This window comes from Calypte anna, chromosome 1 (assembly GCF_003957555.1).
Source record: "Calypte anna isolate BGI_N300 chromosome 1, bCalAnn1_v1.p, whole genome shotgun sequence".
In the NCBI taxonomy this organism is placed as follows: domain Eukaryota; kingdom Metazoa; phylum Chordata; class Aves; order Apodiformes; family Trochilidae; genus Calypte; species Calypte anna.
The window spans coordinates 177,905,310-177,917,844 of NC_044244.1; the positions used below are offsets into that span (position 1 = coordinate 177,905,310).

General features: G+C 44.3%; 1 protein-coding gene and 2 non-coding genes across 3 annotated transcripts; all 3 read right to left on the reverse strand.

Annotated features, from left to right (window-relative positions):
- Positions 1 to 7,204: 7,204 nt before the first annotated feature.
- RPL21 (ribosomal protein L21) lies at positions 7,205 to 11,927 on the reverse strand. Its single transcript, XM_008494909.2, has 6 exons — positions 11,848 to 11,927; positions 10,787 to 10,865; positions 10,150 to 10,211; positions 8,954 to 9,066; positions 8,182 to 8,332; positions 7,205 to 7,340 (listed from the first exon to the last, which is right to left on the reverse strand). The coding sequence occupies exons 2-6, from the start codon at positions 10,851 to 10,853 to the stop codon at positions 7,251 to 7,253; spliced, it is 483 nt and encodes a 160-aa protein (XP_008493131.2). The 5' UTR covers positions 10,854 to 10,865; positions 11,848 to 11,927; the 3' UTR covers positions 7,205 to 7,250.
- Positions 8,763 to 8,895, reverse strand: LOC115600499. The gene has a single exon (XR_003989023.1). It is a non-coding gene; the product is annotated as a small nucleolar RNA SNORA27 (small nucleolar RNA).
- Positions 9,272 to 9,346, reverse strand: LOC115600485. Its single transcript, XR_003989010.1, has one exon. It is a non-coding gene; the product is annotated as a small nucleolar RNA SNORD102 (small nucleolar RNA).
- Positions 11,928 to 12,535: the final 608 nt, after the last annotated feature.

Below are 12,535 nucleotides of genomic sequence, written 5' to 3' on the forward strand. Positions count from 1 at the left end.
GTGACGGGCGCGGACGGCCTCCTGAGGCTCTTAAAGGCTCCACCGGCCCCGCCACCGCCGTGGCCGCCCCGCAACGTGCGCGCATCCCGAGGCACCCATTGGATGAAGCGTCCCCGGCTGTACCGCCCCTTCCCCGCCCTCCACTCTATCGCCCCCAGCCCTCCCGGACCCCCCACCCGCACCGCTCAGCAGTCCCCCCAGAGCTCTCTCTCCAGTTGCCTCTTGGCCGTCCCGTTTGCCCCCCCCCCCTTGTACCATCCCCGCTGCCCACCCTGGTCGTACCCCTGCCCCTTCCTCCCCACCTTCCCCACTCCCAGGGCGGTGGGTGGCCCCGATGGATGCAGGCACCAGGTGGTGTGACCTGCAGCCCAGGTCTGGGGGTGGGCACCACTGCACCCCCCTGCCCACCACCCTCGCCAGAGGCAGGCAACCGAGCAAAAGCCTCGCTGAGTTTCGGAAGGTTCACTTCCACACCCTACACCATCCCCCGCCCCCCAGCAGGCAAAAAACTCCTGCTCTATGCGGGGAGTGACTGGAGTGTAAAGGAAAATGATCGATCCCATTTATCCTTTTATCTCGGGCTGTTCTGTTTCCCACACCCAGACCCATGCCTCCACAGCCGGTGTTGAAATCCCAGCTTGTGGATCAAGCAGCAGCCAGCCCTGAAACCCAAACAGCCTGTGGTGCCTTAAGGTCTGGATTAGGCCCTGTGGGTGTTTCGGGCTGAAGAAAGTTTCAGAGAACTGTGCCCAACAGGGGCTGCCACTAAATGAGCCTCCAGCCTGCAAATAGCTGCACTGATAGCTGCAGTTTCGGTCTCCCTGCAAATCTCTGCCCTGGTTTCTGCAAAACTCATGCAAGCAGGTGAGGATTACATGAGAAATAATCTGTTCAGAGGCTGCCTAATTTTTATTATTAACAGGGAGATAACATGAGTCAGCAGGGAAAATGCAAGCAGGCATGGAAGTCATGAAGACATGGAAGATACCAGCAGGCCAAGTACTCCAAAGGAGTAAGAAAGGTCTGTAGTCCTGCAAGGACTGATCCACTTCAGGAGATGCTGGGCCACAGGTGCGGGGTTGCAGACAAAGGACACACAAGTGGCCCAGGACACCCACACACAGGCAGCTGAAGTGACCCGTGGCAGGTACAGGGCTGTGTACGAGTGACACTCTGGGTTGCCTTCCACCTTCCCTCTCCCCTTCACTGTAGTTCTCAGAAGATGCAGCAGTGACAAGAGGGCATGTGTTTCCTCACCTTCCTAATGTCCTCCCCCTCTTACTTTCTCCCTACATCCATGCAAGAGTCTGGCTAATCCACCTGCTATGCACTTCTTTGGACACCTTCAGCCCCTCCAGTGACGTGAGAACTCAAGAACAAGGGCACCAGATAACACTGTCAGCTCTGCTCTACCACAGCCAAGATGTTCCTGAAGAAAAGTCAACCCTCGGTACCATGGGAGCAAGGATAGGGAGGAACTGCTACACACTTCCTGTGGCTGTAGTTTAAATCCACACTGCTGTTGCATTAAAGAAATTTGGCAGAAAATAAATCCCCTTGGAATCCAGCTGACCCTCAGATATTAGAGGATCTGGAGGTGGCTGGGCTGAGTGATAGCCAGTTCACCTTCAGTAGGCCAGAATACAAGGGTCCAGATGCACTACCAAAACCACACTAGTAAAGAAATTATTGAGACACCAAATTTGCACTTGAAAATTAGATTAATGAATTGTGTGATTTGTTAAAGCACCAGTGCACAAGTTCTTTTGCATTGCTGGTGATAAATTTACTGTCTGCAAGAGAAGCATGTGCAAAATACCCAAGCTGTGAGTACTCTATAGAGATTTCCCAAGGGGTGCCAACCTGGCAAAAACCACAGGTGTAGAGATTTATATTATTTAAGAGACTCTACAGAGGCAAAGGAAGGGGGGGCACTTGAGTGTTAGAATCGTACCCAAAGGTATTCCAAAGGGGGGAAGAGGGGCCTGGGTTCCATAAGAGGTATCCCTACAATGGTATCTTCCCTGACATTCTTTCCCCTGTTGCCTATTTTTATACTGTTTTACCTGACAGGTGGAGCCTGAGTGACTCTAGTCAAGCATATCTTTATTGTGACTGGTGCAAAGCTCTCTCACTTTGCATTTAAAGGTATAGGCTACAAAAAATTCAGTGTACAACCTCAGTGAGGGACAGTCGCCCCTTGGAGGTAGGTAACTTTAGGTGTGGAGGCATGTTTTTTATATTAAGATGAGATCAAAATTACCAAAAGTACACTTCAAGAACAGCACTTGTCAAAGGTTGGCAGGTTGTTGGCCCAGAATCAAAAGAACAGTTTGTGGCTATTGTTGCCACAGAGCATGGCTGCCGTGGCTTCACTCCTCTCCACCTTTGATGCAGTTTCTCTTGGAGTTAGCACACTGCACAGCACTGATAACGCCAGCACCCAGGGTAGTCATGGTACACTAGCCACATTCCACTGGCTTCAAATGCTGTACCTTTACTTAAAAAGTACAAATGCAGTCTGGGTCATTCCTAGCTAATTATTCACAACCACTCTTCCCTGAAGGATTACACAAACTTCACAGTAGTTAACACCATGCTAATTAACATCAGTGTATAATATATATAGTGGCTGTGGAAAAGCATGGTGGAAGAAACATTGCGGATTACTTGTGTCACCCTAGTGCTTAAGAACCCCAAAGGTTCATCAAGGCCACTTTTAACCTCAAAAACTGATTGCCTTTAGAACTGTTACTTCACTTTCCATCATGCCAGTGCACCCTTTTTCTTTTCGTAAACAAGATTTCTCACTAAAAGGTTTTAGTTTCCAGAGGTTCATGCTATTGTCATCTGCTCTCATTTTCATGCACCATCGCTTGTCTCTGGCCTTGCTCACAGTGCCAACACTGGCTATTTTTATACATGGCCAACACTGGCTATTTTTATACATTTCTTAACAAAAGAGCTATCAGAATATATTCAGAGTGTCTTTGGAGGAATGCTACTGAAATTAGTCCAACCCAGACGAGTAAGAAGAACCAGCCTTTGAAAGCAGTGGTATTAAACAACTACAATACCCAAAACTTGAGGATCTCCCCATTTCTGGGCAGCTGCAGGGAGTCTGCCTGCCTGTGCTGGGAAAAGGAGAAATCCTTTCTCTGGCAGATGCTCTTGGCATCCTCTGGTCCAGTCAGGACATCCTAGTGCAGCATTTATGTCTGGGATGCCAGGTGTCCTTTTCACCAGGAGTGCCATGAACCTGCAGAGTCCAGGACTGAACCAAGGACACAGGAGTGGTCAAGACTGCTTCCACCATCCAATACATACAGATTATAAAAGCATGATTTGTTTGTACATCTTCAGGGCAACTGCTTACCTGCCTCCCCCACAGGAATGGGGCTGCAGGTGCCTGCACATCCCTCACCCCCCTCAGGCTTCACCTGCTCCCTCCCTCAGACCCCAGCCTGCAGTCCCTTTCTGTGGGCATGGTTCCTCCTCCCCTGTCCTTTCTGCCCTTTCACGCACCTTCCTAATACAGCCCACAGGAAGCCTCAGATCTTGGTGTCATGGATGCACTAAAGACAAAGCTTACAGCTCAGAAGAAAGCTTCCTGGTTTCTTCTCTATGAGACAACAGGAGATTTTGTCTGGGCCTTTGATAGGAAACCAGCTGCAAAGGTTGGAGGCAGCAAAACCTGGCAAGGAGGAGACAGCCCAGCCCCCATCTTCCAATCACTCTCCATGAAAGGCACAGTTACTGTACCAAAGAGTAACTAGATAAAGCACTATGCTAAACTGTAACCTCCTGAGCTAATCCATAAGCACTTCCCTCTCACCGTGTTGTATAAGGACAGCCTGTCCACTAGATGTGGGATAATGAAGTATGTGCCAGAAGGGGACTGGCAGACAGATAAAACGTTAATACTGAACTTCCGGGAAATTGGCTTGTAAACTAGGGATTCCTGAATTTTGCTAGCTCAAGGTATGTGCAGTTATATGGGAAACCTATACATTTCCAAATTTCACTACCATTCTCTACAATTTAAAGCATCATGGAATGAACAAAATTCATCTGTCATGGTATGAAGACAAAGGAAACACCAAGCATCTGGCATGCTCACTGCAAGGTTTTGCTTGCTAGGCACAGGCTCAGAACAGGACCACAGAGAACTGGTTACAATTTACCAGTCTAGGGTATAAAAATCCTTTTAGACCAAGTAGGAGAGGAACCTGCAACTCCAAACGCTGTAAGGAAACATGCTTCCTCCAGCCAGGGGGACAGAGAGGCTGAACTGTTGAAACCACCCTCCTTCCCTCCCAAACCTGCAAGTTTTGCATAGACCTAAAACTTTTTTTTCCTCTATCAAGAAGGATGCACTTCAATTTAGCCACTAGTTTCATGACTTATCATGTCCTGACATGAAGTTCTGTTACAACTTTTCAATTCACAGATCTCCCTCTTGTCAGGACTGTGCAAAAACAGGGCAGCTGAACATGGAAAACCAGCTCCAGCATCAGATACACAGATCTGTAAACATCCAAGCTGTGCTTCTTCAAACCTGAGATTACCAGGAAAGCCATCACTGCACCGAGAGCAACTAAAAGTGGCTGTAAACCCTAGACAGCTTACACCTTAGTTAAGCTGTTCTGGTTTTAAATATTAGGGGAAACCAAAACAAGACAAAAAACAAACAAATCCCCAAAACAAACACACAAAAACCAGACAACAAAAAAACCAAACCAAAAAAGGTTATTCTCTTCCTGTACAAATCCAGTTTCAGTCATTTCTGGGAACCCTGATCAAGGAAAGTATTCCCTCCTCCTCCCAGCCCACACATAGCTTCCAAACATGCATTAAGAGCATCTACTGTCTGCATCATGACCTCAAAACCACAGAGACTAAATAAATTGAAAACTGTTGCAATTCACAGCACTTCCAGAGGCACAGCTCTTAAATGAGGCCACTGCATAATATTTTCTGGTCTAACTATTCTAAACTGTCAAAAATAAATTCAAAAGATTAGAACTACCCACCACTTAGAGTTACTGTTACCCATTTCATCGTGATACTACAGCCAATCCACTTGAATTTTAACAGAGAAGTACAGAACAAACAGCACCAAAATAACTTACATAGGCATGCATGAGAAAAAAATTTAAAATACCACCACCAAAGACTGTACACAGTAAAACCTCCCACTTAAACTTCTTCTGATGCAAAGCCTAATGAAAAATGATGCTTATCTTGAGTCAAATACAGATTTTAAATTGCTGTGGAGAACCACAAGCTGAAGAAGGTACTAAAGGTCCAAGTACGCAGGTCTAGCTGCTCCAAGAATGATAGAATCATGGAAAGGTTTGGTTTGGAAGGGACCTTAAAGGTCCCTGGCATGGGGAGGGACACCTCCCACTAGACCTGCTTGCTCAAAGCCCCATCCAACCTCACCTTGCACACTTCTGGAGTGGGAGCATGCACAGCTTCCCAGGGTAACCAGTGCCAGTGTCTCAGAAAAGAAAACCACACTTGTCCATAGAAGCTAACTGCAAAAGTTAGCTATGTCTATGTGGCAGTGAAAGTTACCAGATTAATCAACCTTGCTTCAGGAGTCAGTGGTGCACTTCACGCTCAATCCATACTGGTGTCAAAATAGTGTTACCATCATGCACCAGCCACTGATGGGTAAGCTTTGTTCTGTCTTCTTCAACACATTTCCAGTCAATGCAACTACAAAGAATGCTCCATCTCCAAAGATGGGAGCTTGGAGAAACTTTAAATGCAGTACCAGCTCACTGCAACTTTGAATCTCCAGTGCCTGACACTCATCCTTAAATATGAGGCTAAGCCAAATCATGCTTCAGTACACAAAAACTACAACCCACGGGAACACCCCAACTGAACATTTGGTAAATGCAAAGAAGCATTAATCCCTTACATTATAAATCTCTCCACAGCCTGACATTTCATAGAATCACAAAATCATTTGGGTTGGAAGGGACTTTAAAGATCATCCAGTTCCAACTCCCCTGCACAGACAGGGACACCTCCCACTAGACCAGGTTGCTCAAAGCCCCATCCGACCTGGCCTTGAACACTTCCAGGGAGGGCACATCCAACAGCCTCTATGGGCAACCTGAACTTACATTTTTTACTCTTAAACTTAACAGTTGTCCTATAATTGACTACTCAATAATTTTCAACAGCCAGTATCTTCAAATTGCTTGAGGTCACTGCCTTCTCTAGTTTTACTCTCTCCACACTAGATACTAGTTTTGCATCACTTACTTGAGGTAGGCAAGCAATGCCTTATAACACAAAGTAAAATATTATCCATCTCAATAACACAATTAACTTTGAGTTTATACATATTCCAAACTAACCAGGCAGATTACCTTCAGCAGTTTCTGTCAAGCTTCACACTTTTTCAAACAGCTTGCAAAACCTGCCCTGATCAGTAAGCAGTTGTCTTGGATCTTCCATTCAATAAACACTAGGCAGGTAGCACTGGGTTTTTGTAACTCAGCAATACAAATCAATGAAATGAAAGGAACACTTTAGAAAATCCAGGCAGATGTTTAGATTCAACATGCAACAAACAAAATCAGGTGTTCAGCTGTGCTAGCCAAACCAAGTAAGAAAAATCAGATTGCAAATGCTAGAGGTTCTGTAATCAAAGCCTTGTTTCTAACTACAATTTCACAGGAATGCTTATAGGCTTGAGAATGTTCTATAAGTTCTTTTACAGGTTCCAGTGGTGAAGCACCATAACCCAGCACCCACAGCCATCTCTCAAGAGAAACTTTTTTTAAAAATGTTCCCACAATTGTCCTAGGTATTAACAAAACCTCTTAGCCAAAAGCTTTTATCAGTGAAATCAGATGTTCATAACCCTTTCCCCCCAAAAATATTTACCTTCAAGTGACACTATAAAATTCTTTGTCTATGTGTGTAGTTTATTGGTGAAATACTGCACATCTTCATGTACTACCTCATTAGGTAAATCAAAGGAGGATGATTGTCACTATGTATTAGCAGATTTCAGGCTCCCCAAGATTTATGGTCTATATAAATTACTAAGCTGATCAAAAGCTGCATATTGTTTAAATGACCAAGCACCATATAGGGGAAGTTAAATAAACAAACTTCAGTACGAGTTTTCTAAAGCATCTGTTTCAAAAAAACCAAAAGAATCAGCAACAGTCACATACACGTTTCCAAAACCAGATCTTCAGTTTATTTCTTTAAAATGTGAATTATGCCATGAATTCATAAGGAATTGGCTCCAGCAGCTCTGGCTCCTTGCCATTAGTTCTTACAAAGTGTGCTTCTCTTGGTGGGGCAGGCTGAAAAAAAAAAAACAAACCAAAAACCTCATGACACTAAAACTCAAAAGAAACCTTAAAATTAATTTTGACAACCATTCAATACACTATTATAAAAACATTACAGCACTTTTACCATTCCTAGAATCTTTAAAATTTGATTAAAATAGTAACAGTAGGAAAATGAGCTGCCAGAAGGTTTGCTTGACTTTTGTTGTTGAAGGAAAAATATACACCTTAGCTCTGCCATCTAATGAAGACTGCATAATCATAATGATGTATCCCAGGGTTCCATAGGCAACAACCATTTTCTCCTCTCCAAAGTCTAATTCTTTATTCTTTTCCTAAATTACTGCAACAAAAATGGCTGCAATTAAACCAAAGACAACACTGATTCTAGAAATCAGCAAGAGCTTCTGCTGGAGATCAGCAACAGAACTGGAAGCATCCATCCCTTTGTTCACAACCAAGGGTATTATTTTAACACAGACACAAAGCAGTTCTGTTTAGACACCATGGGTACCAGAGAGCTCAGATGTATACACACTGCATACTGCCATTCTACTCTTAAAAAAAATAAATAAAAACATCTTGCAAAAGCTTGCCAACCCAAGTGAGGGTGGTAGCAACAGGCATCTACAAAATATGCCAGAGGCCTGGATTTTTTTGAATGTTGTAAGCAGCTCCATTTATATACAGCAGACTTTTTGTTTTTTAAAGACAGACAGAAAGAGCTCATTTTACAACATAGCACACTCCTGTTTTAGAAGAAAATACCATTTTGCTCAGCTGGTTTGGCTCTACCTGGTGGGATTTGTTTTGGTGAACTTTATCCATGTGTCGACTACGATAAAAATATTACCTGACGTTTCAGCTGAACCCAAATGCCCTTTTCTTTTGCTTCTTTTTTCTTCTTTTCATTCTCCTTCACACGCTGCAGGAAGCTGTCTCTGCTCTTGGAATGTTTAATATGCTCGATACGCACATTAATTCTCTTGGCAAGAATCTTGCCCCTAAGAAGAGAAATCAGTTCTTAATCTACTGCCCTTGGAAAGAGGTGAGTTCACAGCTTGTTCTAAGGTCCTTACATGAGTAACTCTGTAAACTCTGGTATTTTTTCTCTAAAGAGCAATCACTCTAAATATGTTGCTGCAGATGCAAATCAGATACAACTTAGGTATTAATACATTTTCAGTTAAATAACAAAACGCTGACCACTTAGAATTAAGACTGTGGAGAACAGGTTAATTTTAACCTATACTCCAGTCTAGTAACTGGAAGAAAAACAACCTGTCCTTTTCTAAACAGTACAAACACAGCTTAATAGAACTGCCAAGTTGTATTACATTTACAATATACTAAAAAGTGCTTCAGGATCAATGTGAAGGTTGGCTCAAAACCCCCAGTTTGTAATGACAGTTTTATGCTGGTCAGAAAAATAAAAACTGTTTCCTCTGACAGGATCCAAGCCAAATGAGCACCATTTGCTTGGGTTATAAAAAGGATAAATACTTTACCCACCTTGAATGACCAATCAAGACAATAACTGTCTAACTGGCAAAGTGGAAGGAGGGTGCAATTACAAATCAACTTTCCTAAACATGAGTTTAAATACAAAGAATACAATTACTTACTTAACCTGCTTGTTTACAATAATGCCCACAGCGTGCTGAGTAACATTATACACCCTTCCAGTCTTGCCATGGTAACACTTGTGGGGCATGCCTTTCTGAACAGTACCCATGCCCTGTTAAGAGATATGAAACAAAGTGTAACCTCTAACTTGAGGAAGGAAAAATCAACATCCAGAATTTTTCTTTCATAAGTCATTTAAGGTACACATTCCAAATTAATTGAGATTGATTTAAAATTATTATTTTACTTGTACATTAGAATTTATAACCATGCATTTTTATCTGAAGACCACCAAATTCTGCTATGACAATTCTGGTTGCTTTCAGTGTCGGTGAAATGATTGATCACTTCACTTTCAGCAAGCAATCACAAGAGACAATCATCATCAAGCTCCAGTGTGTCAAGAAGTTTTAACTATCACAGTGCAGTTCTCTAAGAGTCAGATAACAAGCAAATCACACATCATCTTCTCTGTGACTGTCACAAATCCCCCGCATTTTTAATGAAACCATGGTGCTCAACAGTTGAAATCTTTGCTGAAATGCTTTCACATTCACTATAACTTCATTTTGAAAGCACAGTTGATTTTAAAGTTCTAGAAAATATCAAGTCACGGGAAGTGCCACTTCACTTTTTCCCACTGTACTAATATACATGATGTATCCTTATATTTATTTCTTAGTTTTTACTTTTAATGTGGCTTTGCAATCACCAAGCCTGTACATACTTATTTTAAAAGTATAGTCCCATGATGATAGAGACACACAGACCTAATTGCCAGCTACACCACCATAAAGGATGGCTCTTCAGAACACCAGCAGGTGCAAATCAGGCAAAACAGAACTACTAAAGGGATAGAGGGGTTCCCATGAAAGTAGTGCTAGCAGGCACCACACACCACACCAAATATTAGATGTGGCATTTCTCACTCATTTTTTTCCACTAAACACAGAGTAGCTTAGCACAGCTGAACATATTTATATATATATGTACACAGATATGTAAAAAAAAAAAACAGCATGTAAAAAAGCATTACTATTTGTTCAGTAGACTGTCACTTCATTTTTGCTTCAAAAGCAAGCAGCAAGTACTTGTACTGACCAGGACTCAAGCAAGGACTCAAGATCTTAAGAAACTGGAGACTGTAAAGAACAACCTCACTTTAGCTTTCACTAGGTAGCAGAGCAGAAAGTACCTTGATATCAACTATATCACCCTTCTTGTATATGCGCATATAGGTGGCCAGGGGGACAACTCCTGTTAAAAGATACAAATTTGGATACTGATGAAGCTCACAATTTAACACACAGACACACATCCCAAAGGGGGTGATGGTCACAGATCACGTATTTGATACAGTTTTCTTAAAAATGGTGATTTAAATTAAATTTCAAAACTGGGAAATCAAACAACCTTTTTTTCAAGCAGTAATTATCTCTATGCAATCTCCCAATCAAAGGAAAAATTAAAGCTTTTATCTCATTCTTAATGTTGAAAACACATTACCATTTCATTACGAAAACATCAGCTATCACTGCTAAAAGACAAGGAACTACACATTTTTAGTAAATGTAATTGAATATCTTCTTTGCCTTCAAATTAATTTTCAAGTTATTGATAGAATTAACACTGTTACTACTGTGGGGCAATCAGATATTAATACATAAGCTGTAAGAGCTGAGAGTTTACATGCCTATCATTCTACAGTTTTCATCCCAAGCTGTCAGATACACAGTGACACAAGTCATTGTTTTACAAACGCTACTGAGGAACTGTCAACATCCAACAGGCCAGTAATTTCATGCATGATTTTTACTAGAAAGTATACTTACCATGCTTGCGAAATGGCCTTGAGAACATGTAACGCGTCCCCCTCCTCTTTCCCTTTGTGTTCGTCATTTTGGCCGATCACTGTAAAAATTGAGTGTGAAATGTTCAGAAGTGCTAGCTCATTCTCTAAAAAACTGACTGCATTTTCAGATATTTTAGAAAAATCAAGCCTTTAAGCCTGGTCATGAATGACAGAACATCCAAACTGCTGGGTCAAATTCAAGCAATGCTTTTAGCTTAGACACTCAAAGAAAACAGTATTTATGGGACCCACAAGGTAGTTCAGGTTTGATTTGACACCATCAACTCAACATCTTAAAAGCAGCTTGTTCAGGTCTTTGTCAAGTCCTGAAACTTCATGGATGGAGACTACAGCACAGCCCCCCTGGACAGCTTATTCAGAGACCTGGCTGTTACCATGCTCGAAATTTTTTCCCTTGTATCTACCCTGCGCGTTTCATTCTGACTTACGCCACGACTATCACATTCTGTCGGCTGCCTGTCAAATACCAGGATCCGCTTTACTGATAAGGACACCGCTAGACACATCCCAATGCCAGCTCCCCTCCAGGCCGAGTAAGCCCAGTTAGTTCCTTCAGCCTCCCCTCACAAGGCACCCAAGATTCAGCATCTTCACTACCAAATTTACCGGCTATTATCGCATCGGACTCGGAACGCACACGCACATCGCCCATGCCGGGGAGCTGCCCCAGCCGCCCGCCCCGCACAGGGCCGCTCCCCAGATCCCGACGTCCCGCCGCCACCTCGGCAGAGCCTCACTCCTTCCACCACACCTGCCGCTACCCCTTACGACCCCCTTCTTCCTTCCCTCCCTCCCGAAGCAGCCTCTCGGCCCAGCTCAGGCCATCGCGGCGGCCTGCAGGCCGCCGCCTCTCCCCTCCCTCAGCCTCCTGCCCCATCAAGGCCGTGCAGTCTCCAGCCGGGACCAGCGGCTATCCGCCCCGTTGCCAGCGCAGCGCAGCGCAGCCCACCCGAGCAGCCCTCCCACCACCACCAGGAGCCGGGGGGAGCATCTGAGACCGGCTCAAGGATCCCCGCGCACCTTCTCGTGTGTGCCCACAAAATGGCGGCTCGGGGCGAAAGGAAGGAGGCGGAGTCGCGGCCTCCATTATGACCGGGGCCTTGGCGGGGCTGCCCGCGCCGCGCCTGAGAGAATGTCCCGGTGAGGCGCCTGCCCCGTTGCCTGCGTGAGGTAAATCTGCTGCTCATCCTCACAAACAACCGCGGAACTCCCCCTTTCGCTAAAGCAGGGTCAATTTTTTTTTGTTTTGGTTTGTTTGGGTTTGCTGTTGGGTTTTTTCATGGCTGTGCCAAGTGACGGGGCTGGGAGGGGTTTGAGGGCAGGAGTGGGCGGGAAGCGGGAGGAGGAGGCAGCTGCCTGTCAGGGATCCCGGGAACGCCTTGTGTCAGGGTGCGGCTGGATCGTTGTCCGTACGGGGTTGTGTTTGGCAATGTAGAGTGTAAGCCAGCCGAGAAGCTGTTTTTACGATATTAAAGAAGCACACCGAAACTAAAATTCGCGTTAATCTGAGCCTCACGCTTCTGTGCGTCGGTCAGAGCTGCCCGAGCGGAGATGCGCGCGTCCTGGGCAGGAGAGCTCGGGGGGAGACGCAAACCAAGCAGAAGCGGGGAGGGTGCTCGCGTCTGGTGTTTCTTATTTCTGTAACGGGCTTTCATATTCTTGCAATGCCATAATCTCCAATTTGTGCGGCAGATGTTTCCACAAAGAC

Excerpts from the sequence above, each read along its gene's own strand:
- RPL21 (XM_008494909.2), bottom strand. The coding sequence starts at position 10,853 with ATGACGAACACAAAGGGAAAGAGGAGGGGGACGCGTTACATGTTCTCA. Across the intron at positions 9,067-10,149 it reads GTGATATAGTTGATATCAAG|GGCATGGGTACTGTTCAGAA; the intron begins GTACTTTCTGCT and ends ATCTCTTAACAG. Across the intron at positions 8,333-8,953 it reads ATTGTAAACAAGCAGGTTAA|GGGCAAGATTCTTGCCAAGA; the intron begins GTAAGTAATTGT and ends TTCTCTTCTTAG.